At 44.0% G+C, this 12,458-nt stretch overlaps 1 protein-coding gene across 1 annotated transcript; it reads right to left on the reverse strand.

Annotated features, from left to right (window-relative positions):
• Positions 1-5,216: 5,216 nt before the first annotated feature.
• LOC117051081 (chemokine-like factor) lies at positions 5,217-12,019 on the reverse strand. The gene is made up of 4 exons (XM_033157151.1): positions 11,896-12,019; positions 10,325-10,483; positions 7,491-7,586; positions 5,217-5,771 (listed from the first exon to the last, which is right to left on the reverse strand). Exons 1-4 carry the CDS (start codon positions 11,956-11,958, stop codon positions 5,664-5,666), a joined length of 426 nt encoding a protein of 141 aa, XP_033013042.1. The 5' UTR covers positions 11,959-12,019; the 3' UTR covers positions 5,217-5,663.
• Positions 12,020-12,458: the final 439 nt, after the last annotated feature.

Genomic DNA, 12,458 nt, shown 5'->3' on the forward strand with positions numbered 1-12,458 from the left:
GCTGAGAGCAGAGCGCCCCGCCGAGTTTCTTTTTCTCGTTTTCAAAGGGAGGGAAACGGAAATCCTGATTCTGCGGAAATGGGGGGCAGAAAAAGCCGAGTCGAAGAAAAAAAAAAGTTTCCTCAGCGGTTGCCAAATCTACAGCTGGGGACGCTGACGAGCAGCCGCTGCCGCGCGGCAATCTCGCGCCTCTCGTGCGCTCCGCCCCTTCCGACGAAGAGCTGGGCGAGGATCGGAGGCGGGCGCAACGTTAGGCGACCCCCGCCCCCGACTCGTGCTGCTGCTGGAAACAGGGAGTACTTCCTCAGGCGAGTCCACCTCCTCCATGCGCAGCTGTTGCAAACCCCAGGACGTGACCCTCGGGGAGCTTGCGCCCCGCTGCAATTTTGCTTCGAAGGATTCGAAGAGCCTTGCTGCATCCGAGATGGAAGATCCACCTGGTCCCTGTTTCGTAGAGCACCCAGCGGCCAACAGCCACGGTCACCTCCATACGGTACGGTACATTTAAAGCAGGCTTGTACCACTTTAACAGTCTTGAATTCCCGCAAAGAATCATCATTGGAACTGTGATTTAAAGGGTACAGGCTTTGCAGAGCTTCAGTTCTCAGCATAGCTGCAAACTCCCAGGGTGCCCGAGCACCCACAAAATTCTCCATGATGGGACTGGGCACCCACAAATTTTGGTGCCAGGGCCATGCACACTGCAAAATTATCCGAGATGGGGCTGGGCACCCACAAATTTTGGTGCCAGGGCCATGCACACTGCAAAATTATCCGAGTTGGGGCTGGGCACCCACAATGTTGGTGCCAGGGCCATGCAAACTGCATGGCACGCACCCACAGCCCCAGGACCCATGGTCACGGGGCTAAGTTGACATTCCTGGTTCCCAGCGCCCCACACAAATGACACTTCCCTCCCAGGATTATCAGTGACTCTTCAAGTGGTTTTTAAGAGTGTGTTTTACCATACGGTGAGGATGTGATATAGATGACTCTGAATCAGGGGCGTACCCAGGATCAAAACTAGGGGGGGGCAAGCCATGGTCCCCCCCCCCCCCCCCGTTTTCCCAGAGTTGTCGACCTTTTGGCTGGCGGGGTGGCATGACATGGGCCCAGGACTCCCGTGATGCAGGGGGCAATAACCAGAGGCGTAGTAAGGTTAGGTGCAGGGGCATCTTAAGCATATCCGGCGCCGGAGTACAAAGATCCCTCCGGAGGGCGCCTCCCATTTCCCACATCATACATTCATAATTTCTCAAACTTTTTGGAGTCCTCTGTCCATAGGAAGCCCAAGTGAGCCAGTAGTATTTGCTCAAGTTTGCTTGGTATTCTTCTTCCTCACTTACTGGAAAATTAAGTGTCTTCCTTGTATTTTTGAAGTAAAAGGTAAAAGGTAAAGGACCCCTGGACAGATTAAGTCCAGTCAATGGCGACTATGGGGTTGCGGCGCTCATCTCGCTCTATAGGCCGAGGGAGCCAGTGTTTGTCCGCAGACAGCTTCCGGGTCATGTGGCCAGCATGACTAAGCCGCTTCTGGCGAACCAGAGCAGTGCACAGAAACACTGTTTACCTATTTAACTACTTGCACTTTGACGTGTTTTCGAACCGCTAGGTTGGCAGGAGCATGAAAAAAAATTGGATTAAGCAAATAAGAGAGCCAGGGAAGTATAGCAGTTAAGAATGTTGGGCTAGGTCGGACCTGAGGGAGGCCCAGGTTCAAATCCCCACTCAGCCAAGAAGCTCATTGCATGACCTTGGACCAGTTGTCCTCTCTCAACCTTGCCAACCTTGCAAAGTTGTTACAAAGATGAAAAGAAAATCATGTTTACTTCCTTGGACACCTTGGGGGAAATGGAGGAGTATAAATGTAGTAAATAAAGAAAACAAGCAAGCAAACAAACAAACAAATATGGACTGTGTTACTGGAAAGGTACTTTTCCCCAAGTCAAACCATCTAGCTCAGTACTGCATACACTGACTGGCAGCAGCTCTCCAGGGTTTCAGGCAGGGGAGATTCTTAGCCGTACATGCAGATGCCAGGGAGGAAAACTTGGGTGCAAGGTGTTCTAACCACTTAAGGGGATGACCCTCCCCTTAAGACATAGATACATTGGAAGCCACATTATGCAAAATCAAACTCTTGGTCCATCTAGCTCAGTATTGCCCACACTGACTGGCAGTGGCTCTTCAGGAGTCTTTCCCACTTCCCAGCCCTAACTAGAGATGCCAAAGATTGAACCTGGGACCTTCTGCATCAAAGTAGATGCTCTGCCACAGAGCTATGACTCCGCCCCCTGCTTTATTTGCAGATTAAATAAATAGCTGGAATGTTGGGAATTAGAAAAAATGAAACAACCAGTTATTCCCAGACTAGCTGGTGGGGGGGGGCACTCCAGCCATGCTTAGGGCCATTTGCCCCTCTACCCGCCTTACCCAATTCCCCCTTCCCTACCTGGCTGACTGGGGAGTGGGCTCCACTCTGCCAAGGGGGGATGCGACAGAGGTTGGCACCCTCTTCCAACAAAGCCAAGTTTACTCATCTAGTCTTCTCTTGTTTCCCCCACCTGGCATGGACCTGGGCTGGGAGGGATGAGATGGAGCTTTACTTTCCTCCTTCCCCTCCCTCTTTGAATCCAGGTTGTTGGGAGGGGGGTGTTTTCCCCAATGCATTGCCTTTTTAACCCTTCTCTGGCCCCTTCAGCCACTGATTCCTATGAAGGTCACTATGTAGCATCTTGGTCAATGCTGAGGTTCATGGACAGGAATTTTGAAGTCGTTTTTTATATCTTGCAAACCCCGTTCTTCCCTGTTATGCCTTGTTCCTGCCCCGCCACTGTTCCACCCGTTTTGCCTTTTTCCAGGTCCAAAAGGATCTATGAGTTGGCAATTGCCTGAAATGGTCTCCGGCTGTACAGTTTCACAATATGAGTATTTATTATCATCGCCAGCCCACCTTTTATTATTTTCACAATATGAGTATTTATTATCATCGCCAGCCCACCTGGGAAATCCTTCCCAGGAAAGTAACATTTTTAAATGCATTGAGAAATTCATTTTAAAAAATTAAAAAATTCCTTCCAGTAGCACCTTAGAGACCAATTAAGTTTGTTCTTGGTATGAGCTTTCGTGTGCATGCACACTTCTTCAGATACACTGAAAAAGAAGTCACCAGACTTAAATGCAAACTTGATAAAGACTTGAAGGCAGGAAAGTGGAAAACAAAGGGTTAAATGCTGCTGGGCAAAACAGTAACTAAGGAACAGGGAGAAGCCACAACAAGGAGGGTCTTAACAACAAGGTGGTTTTAACACAGCAAAAGGCAGGGAGGGGCTGAACAACAGTAATTGCTAGCGGCAGGTAAAAGGACGCTGCGAAACACCAACCCAGGAGATATTTTTGCTAGCGGTAGAAAAGCAGGGATTTTAAACAACTCAGAAAAAGGGGGACAGAGGGAAACACCAACTTCAGAGCAGTAAAGTAACTTTAAAAGGGGCGAACCAGAGGAGTTGGGGTGAAGGAATGACAGACAACACAACGCCAGGAACAGGCAAGCCCTCCAAACGTGTTAATATTCCCAGAACACAGGGAGGGAGGGAGGCGTGAGAGGGAAGAGCGAAGCCTGACGCAGGGGCAAAAAGCACAGTGAGCAGAGCCGTCCCCACAGCAGCCCGCCGCTGTGAGCGCGCTCCTCCTTGCCTCCGGGACAGGAGCTGCCTTGGGCAAGGGGGGGGGGCAAAGGGAGGAACTTGGGCGGCAGAGACAGCAGCCTCCTTCTCCGCTCCTCTCCTCCTGGCCCGCTTCTTCCTCAGCCTAAATGGAAGCGCCGGGCAGCCCGGGATGCGGCTCCTCTTGCCCGGCGCCGATCATTTTTGCTTCTGGGGGGGGGGGCAGCTGGCTTCTAGGGGGGGGCAGCTGCCCCCTCCTGCCCCCCCTTCGGTACGCCCATGCTCTGAATGTGCATAAGCACCCCATTCTCACCAGTCACACCCTGTTGGCAGCAAAAATAACAATAGCATGAAGACTTATAACAATAGCATGAAGACTTAGTTTGGGCTGGGTATGCGGATGAGACCCAGCTCTACCTCTCATTTAAAGCAGATCCAGTGAAGGCAGTAAATGTCCTGTGTGTTTGGAGCTGGTTGGAGGATGAATGGCGTCTAACGGATTGAGGTTGAATTCTGATTTCTGACAAGACAGAAGTATTGTTTCTGGGGGGCAGGGAGGGCAGAGACATCTGAAGGCAGCCCTGTATAGGGAAGCTTTTAAAGGTTTAATGTTTTACAATGTATTTATATATGCTGGAAACTGCCCAGAGTGGCTGGGGCAATCCAGTCAGATGTGCAGGGTATGACTACTACTACTATTACTAATGATGTACCTTTTTATAGATGCCACTGGATGCAAGATGGCAGGTATCATGCATCTGAAGAAGCAGGCTCCAGTAATTCATGAAACCATATGACATCATAAGTCCATTTGTCTTTACATTTACCTTACCTCCCTTTAAGCTAACAGCAGTTTGTCATACTGTCCAAAGTAGGAAGGAACTATGATGAGTTTTAACTATGGTTGAGCGAAACAAACCAGGATCAGCAATAATGGTTTGATCTTGGGTTGTTTGGCTAAAACAGAATGTAAAGAAACGACATGGTGCCTCCTGTGTAGGTTAGGCTGAGATTGAGCGACTGGCCTGTGGTCACCCACTAATGGCTTTTGTCTAACACTGTATACTTAACTACGCTGGCTCCTTGACTGGCTACAGTGTTGCTCTTTGAGCTTCTGCTGTTGGTTTTTAGGAATCTGCTTGCTTCCACTGAGCTCTACGTGTCGGTGGTCCCGTGTCAATTGGATGTGTGCAGAATGGTCACAGCCTGTATATACAGACACTCTTACAGGCAAACAGGGAGTTGCCTGGAAATCACACATTGCAAGAGGCATGGGGAACCTCTACTCTGTTGGCTAAATAAGGTTCAGCAGAAGTCCTAAATGCCCGTTGCATGATGTAGGGAGCTCAGAAAATAGCATGCAGGTCAAATCCTGGTCCCCGCCCTGCATTACAAAAAGTTTATGACTTTCCAATATTCTCTCAGGAAAAATAAACTTACATTGCAATCCTATGTATGTTTACTCAGAAATAAAACCCTTCAGTGCAACCCACCCTTGCACTTTTTAAGGGAAATTGGGAGTGTGCTCAACAATATACAGTACACTTATGATTCAGTATTATTACAGGTAAAGCTTTTTTAATTAAAAACATTAACACAAACCAGTTCATAAAGCTGCATCTGATAATCATTTGAAATATGTTGGTTAGAACTGGTATTCCATAAAATTCACAGGATTATTCTTAATTCAAGATGGCTCATACAGGTGAATAGGTAAACAAGTTTAGAAAAGAGTACATGAGAATACTGTATATTAAAATTCATAAATATGTTTCTTCTAATCTAAGAGCACAAAAGCATTTTCAGAACCTTGCTCACTTTGCTGGGAGAGCTAAGCTTCTGCTTTAAAATCTCCCTTTGAAATCAATTTGACTTGTGTTACTGGCTAGCTCACGCTCTTCAGATTTTAGAAAAATATAAATAAAATTTGGCACGAGCAGCCTATTGTTCAACAGGCTTTCCAAATGTTTATAAATTAGACTTTGGCCATTGATCATTCTAATTGCTATTACCATCCCCCGTTGGTGCTCCTTGGTTAAATGTAATCCTCCTCAAAAGAAAAGCAGCATCTACTATGCAGAGACCACACAGGATCAGACAAAACACCTGCAAATGAAAAGAAAGTGGTTCAGATGCTAGTAAAATGTTCTGAGCATTATTCTTTATTGAATCACAGCAACAGCCTGTGCCTAGTTTACAGCATCTGCCACAGCTCATCAGAGTCATGTCCTGTGAATTTCAATTTTAATGTTTAATTTGTGATAGATGAAAGAAACTGAATTCTTTTTATCTTGTTTTCCATAAAGTAATCTCTGCCCCAACTTTTTTTGGGAAAATCGTCTCCGGTTTGACCTTGCCTGACTTCTATCAGTTGTATTCTTCCAATAGGCTCCAATACTTACTCATCTCAATAGGCCACTCTGGCCATGGTAAAATGGAGATACAGTAGTTGCACCTTAGACAAATGGGGATGGTGGAGAAGGATAACATACATACTTTAACAGAATTGATTTGGCACCATTGCACTTGGTAAGTCTGGATGTAAATTAGATTCTTCTCTTTCATATACGAAACGTGATTTGAACTGATATTCCATTGCTCCGTTTTAATGCAGAAAATACTATTATTGGCCCCACTGGCAGAATAACAACTCACTATGAATGAAATTATTAACTTTTGCAGAATCCCATTGATTTCACTGTTACTTGCACCAAACTAGATGTAATTCCATTCACGCAATTAGAAACACACTGATATTTTTTTCTTTAAGAGTAAAAAGCAGGTGTGGGGGGTCCAATCATGATCCTTTCCTGGGATAGGAGATTCAAATGCTTCACTATAGTCCTGATTTAGATCCGTCCTAACCAGCTATTTGTATTAGGAGATAAGTTCTTACCAATGGCTGGAGTCCAAACATAGAGTGCATTTAGATGTGGGGATTATTGGGTTGGTTTTCCTGGTTATGATGCTAGCACTTCTGTCCCAGTAAGTAACATTCTTTTTACACTACATTATGGAACTGTGGCTTTTTGATCAAGAGACACCACCATGGCACCAGTGAATGATATGCTATCAACCCCCACCCTTTATGCACATGCACTCCCTCCCTCCCCCCCGGATTCACCCATGAAAATCCCTGGACAGACATTCTGTAACACATGCTAGAATACCACCCCAAAATTTGTGACATGACGAGTGGCCAAGATGCTGCCCAAAATCCCACCCCACAATTTTCCAGGTTAACAATGTTGCAAATGGAAACAATTAACATGGAAATGAGCAGATTTTGCTAGATTTCCAAAACTGGCTTTTATATTGTGTGAAAGATCACATAAAAGCAAACATTATCAAGTAAGGAAATGTCAGAAAAAATGAATAAAGTAGTGTCTGAATGCAGTCATAATTTAGCAAGCCATGGTCTACCAAGCTGGGAATGTTACATCTGAAAGGCTCCTCTGGCTTTGATTTCTATGAGACACTACTATCCAGACCAGGGGTCCCCAAACTAAGGCCCGGGCACTGGATGCGGCCCAATCGCCTTCTAAATGCAGCCCGCGGACGGTCCGGGAACCAGCGTGTTTTTACATGAGTAGAATGTGTGCTTTTATTTAAAATGCATCTCTGGGTTATTTGTGGGGCCTGCCTGGTGTTTTTACATGAGTAGAATGTGTGCTTTTATTTAAAATGCATCTCTGGGTTATTTGTGGGGCATAGGAATTCGTTCATTTTTTTTTTCAAAATATAGTCCAGCCCCCCACAAGGTCTGAGGGACAGTGGACCTGCTGAAAAAGTTTGCTGACCCCTGATCCAGACTCTCTTACTTACCCCTCCAACCAAAGTTTCAACTATGGTTTTTATTACTGTTGCAAACAGTCCCACAATGAAGAGAAACAGCGCCCCCACCAGGGAGTTGAAAGCATCCTGAAAAATATAGCAAATAACATGGCTTAATGTTGACTTCAGGACCAGGCATTTTGCTGCCTGAGGTTATGTAGTCAATGGCACCCCATAAGCCAGGGTGCATAATACATATGTGAGGCCAGGAAAGTTATTTTGGCACCCAAGATACAGGGATATTTATATATTATCAAAACATTTAGACTGTTCCTTATTTACAAAAAAGAATCACACAGCAGTTACCAAAATATAATAGAACAACACATTATGCAAAGAAACAATAAAAAAACTAAAATTATCAGTTAGGTATGAGGCCATCACATGTAACTGCAGTATTTCAACACTTCCTCAGACCTTGAATAGCCTAGGTTGCAATCACCATATGCCCAGGAGAAGACACACATTTTAACCTGGTGCCAAATCCCATGAAGGTTGGGGCATTCTGAGGGGGTTAGAATTACAGAGTCTGAGTAGGTACCATCCCAAAGAGGGCTCCACCCCATCACCACCTGGTGTGCAACAGGCCCAGTTTCCCCTTTTTGTTTATCACTCTCTCATCTTTTCACCCCATTTCTCTGCTCTCTTTTTCTGTATTCCCCCCCTCAGGTTTACCTTTGTTTATTGAGAAAAAAATGGATTTTTTTTTGCAGTGGGGAATAATTTAAAATAAACTTTTTAATTATAGTTACAGGTGGGTAGCCGTGTTGGTCTGCCATAGTCAAAACAAAATCTGAAGAAGTGTGCATGCACACGAAAGCTCATACCAGGAACAAACTCAGTTGGTCTCTAGGTATCTGAAGAAGTGTGCATGCACACGAAAGCTCATACCAGGAACAAACTCAGTTGGTCTCTAAGGTGCTACTAGAAAGAATTTTCGATTTTGTTTTTAATTATCGTTTAATCTGACTGGTGGCAGTCTTAAATACATGTATTCAATTCAAATAATCCTATGTTGGACAGCAACGAAGACTTCTCTGGCAAATCTACATTATTTTAATCATTTTACGCTCTCTCAAAAGATGAGTAAAATGAGATGGACATCCAAATCCAAGCAACAGTGACACCAAGTGGCCTTCTCTCAGTAGTGCTGTCTCAGTAGAGTTCACAGTTCACTGTTTTCCAAAAAAAATCCTGCACTTTCAGGGTCAAATTAGACATTACATGGGAGATCCATGATCAGGGATTTTGTTATTTAATAGAATCATAGAATTGCTGAGTTGGAAGGGACCTTAAGGGTCATCTAGTCCAACCCCCTACCTAGTAGTGGGTGAGTGAACTACCTGCCATGTTAAATTCCCAGCAGTGGCCCACAGTGTTACTATATGAGAAACTTAAAACAGCAGATAGTTCACAGTCATAGCCTGCAGATTGTGATGAAGGTGCTGATAAACCCATAGACATTGGGAAAGACCCCTGGATGGGACTTTGTCAGAACATCCCTTGAATCTGGAAATGGCTGTAGCCAGGATTTTTGTTGGGAGGGCAGGACTATGTTGGGGGGCAGGACTTTTGTTGGTGGGGCAGAACTGACGTGATTGGTCAGTTAAGTATTTATTATTTTACTTTATCAAACACAATCAAGCAGGATTCTGGCTATAATTTCTCTGCTGCATATTCTGTTGTAGGTTACAGGAAATTTATGTTTCTTAACTAAGTTAACAATACTGAACCATATGGGGGGGCAAGTAGGATAGTTATAGGCACAATATTCACTTTTGTGATATATGACACTGTAAACATGTTGCCTCAAACAAAAAAGGGCAGTGAACTATTATTATTATTGATTAGAATAAGATGCACAAAATAAAATAACAAGCTTAGATTTTAACTTCACACACTTCTTCAGCACTTAGTGATTACACCACCAAGCAAGCATTTGCATTTATGCGATTTAAATTGCCATTGCAATTTAAACTGCACATAGTTTTCCTATCATATGGACTTCACCTGCAATACAAACAGATGTGAGGGCCATTTCACACATTTCAGATGGTGAAGGTATGATCAGTTGGAAGGTACTGCCTCTATTTGCTTCCTGGCAGTGTAATTCTGTTTGCAAACATGCATTTGTAGCATTCATGCTTTACATTTTTAAGTGTATGCTTAAAATGTCTTATGTGGCATGCAGTGCAATCCTATGCATGGAATTCATCACAGAGTGTTCAGTGGAAGTTACTTTTTTGCAAATGTGTCTTTAGGATTTCAGCTTGGGAGATATACATGTGTGAATCACCTACATCCAAACATAATACTCTATGTGAAAGAGATCTGTTTGTACCTAATCTCTGTTTCAACAACATAATTGAATACATCCCCAAGGTATGCTAAGTACTTCCTTCCCTGCCACAGGATGCAGGAAGAGAGCAAAACATTAGGTTGTAGTCAACGTTAGTTCTACTCAGAATACACCCACTGAAATTAATAGACACAATTAAAAGGACTGAAAATGTTGTTTCTTATCAGTTCTTTTATTGATCTTTATATTGATCCCCTACTCTTTGTTTTATAAAAATATCCTTCTATCCTTCTGTCTTTCACAGTTGCTGCTGTACAGTATTCAATAGCGTAGCTTTTGTCAGAATGTTAATAACTGTCTTGTATTGTGGTAATAAGGACAGGTGGGAGGAGGATGCTTCTCCCTACTCCCAACAGTTGTTTTGGAAGGGCGGAAGTTCGAAATACCAGCACAATTCCGGCTGTTTGGTTTTGTACTTTTGCAAGACATGTATACACAACAATAATTTGTGCACATTAATACTTACAGCCAAGGGCCAAAATAAGAAATTCAGCTTTTTTTGCAGATTCAGCAGATATAGTAAAAAGAATAATAAAGTAATGACAAATTCAATGATCACGAGTGCTAAAAATGCTTCATGAGATTTGTTAACTGCAAAACAGATGGTTGCCATAAAAGCTACAAGCTGCAAGAAAGAAAGACATAATTTTGACTTAGGATCATACAGTCATACTACAAATATTCCAGTGTTGCAAAACTATTTACATAGGATGCTGTCATACAGTCAGACCACTGATTCATCTTGCCCAGTATTGTTTGCCACAATGGCTGGCAGCGACTTTCCAGGGTTTTAGGCAGTTGTTCTATCCCTGAGCTATTACCTTCAAGTTTCTAAAATAATCACACCCAAGCTTTAAAGTCCTACCATAATTTATAAATTTAAAATTTGGTATTTGTTCAATGTTTTATTTGGAAAACACTGGATCTATAGTGTGTCTTTAAAATGGGCCTGAATACAACTTGCCTTCCCTATGATTTAAAGATCTGGAGGTGTACTGTTTTCTTCCCCTCCTCAAAACAAGAGACTAAGGAGGTGCCTTCTGTACATGGGCCCCCAAAGAAGTGTGCATGTGTGCGCACTGAAGAACAGAAACAGCTGCCATATGGTTTTGAATGCAACTTTTGTTGTGCGGCAAAAACCTCAGACTAGATGCAGCTATTTAGAAAACAAAAACTCCAAACATATTCAGTGAATTCACTTATCATCTAGTTTGCCCCCAAAGAATTAAATAATCATAATAAGGTGGTGGGATTTAACAGTGCACACGCACACACATACTGTATACTCTAATAGTCAGATAAGAGAGAACGTATGTGTTATTCCAGTTTATATCTGTATTGGATTTGATACTGTGTTTACATACAAAAGCATTTTTAAACATCTTTTAATTGTTATAATAGTTTTCATATTAGCAATAATTGGTGCTGGTCTTCTTGTTCTGAAACCGCTCTGCAATATTTTACATGGAAATAAATAAATATCTGGCAACACTTGTATTGTAACACCAGAAGTCTACTCCAAAGCAAGTCCTATTTGAGTTTAACAGGGTGACATCCAGAGAAGTGGAAATGGATGGCTGGCTACAAGAGGCAAAAATCAGCATTGCTGAAATTTTCCAGTTCCTTTAAAAATGACAAACGTGGAACACTCCTTACTCCAGCTGTACAGTGGAAAGTAACACTAAAACAAAGTTATCACTCACAAAATACAGCAATTTGTTTACCGGGCACTTAATTTGTAAACAGAAGAGGCAAAGATGCCAGGGATCTGGAAACATTACCCTCCACGCCCCCCTCCCAAACTTAGAATCCTGGGGTTTAACGTGAATGCGCTCTGCACAAACTCAGAGGCAGCGTCTCCCTCTGTTCTTGCTTCACTGTTGAGCCCCTGAAGTTACAAAGAGACTGCATGGAGGCACAAATGAAGACCCACCACCACACGCCAAGGCTTAAATTTTATTTATTTATTATTATTTTAAATCTAACCTCAGCTCCCCGCCTCCCCCCACGACCCCTCTCCTCAGCCTGGCTTCATACCATGCGGGCAATCTTGAGGCCTCCTCTCACGGAGTGCAGGAAAAGGTAGTTCACTTCCACCATGGTCGCCTCTGAGGAGAAGCAGAAGCGCCGGGCGGGCGGGCGGTGCCTGAAGGGGCGCCGGTTGGGCGGTGGCGCGCCCGCGAGCCCCAAGCTACGATGCCGACGGAAGACACCCCCCCCCCGCGGTTGCTGGGCTGAGCCGCTGGCTCAGTTCCTCTCGCTCCGCCTGACCCACCTCGCAGGGGTGTTGCGAGGATCAAAAATGGAGGCAGGGGGACCAGGGAGAGAGGAGATCCATGAATCGGGAATGATGCTACGTCACAGGGCATGTGAGCATTTACAAGCATGGTTTTTTAAAAAAAATAAGGGCGCAATGGTATCTTATTTATTCAGTTTATGTACTACCGTCCTTCACCCGAAAATCACAGGGCGGTTGACAACATGAAATGTTTAATGCGGCCAGGTTGACCGGCTGGACATATATATATATAAAGGATGAAAGCCTCAAACAAGGAAGTTTTCCCTGTATGGTGCAAGGACTCCGTTAATCACCAAAACCA

The sequence above is a fragment of the Lacerta agilis genome, chromosome 8 (genome assembly GCF_009819535.1).
Source record: "Lacerta agilis isolate rLacAgi1 chromosome 8, rLacAgi1.pri, whole genome shotgun sequence".
Lineage (NCBI taxonomy): Eukaryota > Metazoa > Chordata > Lepidosauria > Squamata > Lacertidae > Lacerta > Lacerta agilis.

Coding starts and splice junctions, on each gene's coding strand:
- LOC117051081 (XM_033157151.1), bottom strand. CDS start 11,958: ATGGTGGAAGTGAACTACCTTTTCCTGCACTCCGTGAGAGGAGGCCTC. Junction 10,484..11,895: donor GCCTCAAGATTGCCCGCATG/GTATGAAGCCAG, acceptor TCTTTCTTGCAG/CTTGTAGCTTTTATGGCAAC. Junction 5,772..7,490: donor TTGAAACTTTGGTTGGAGGG/GTAAGTAAGAGA, acceptor TTTCATTTGCAG/GTGTTTTGTCTGATCCTGTG.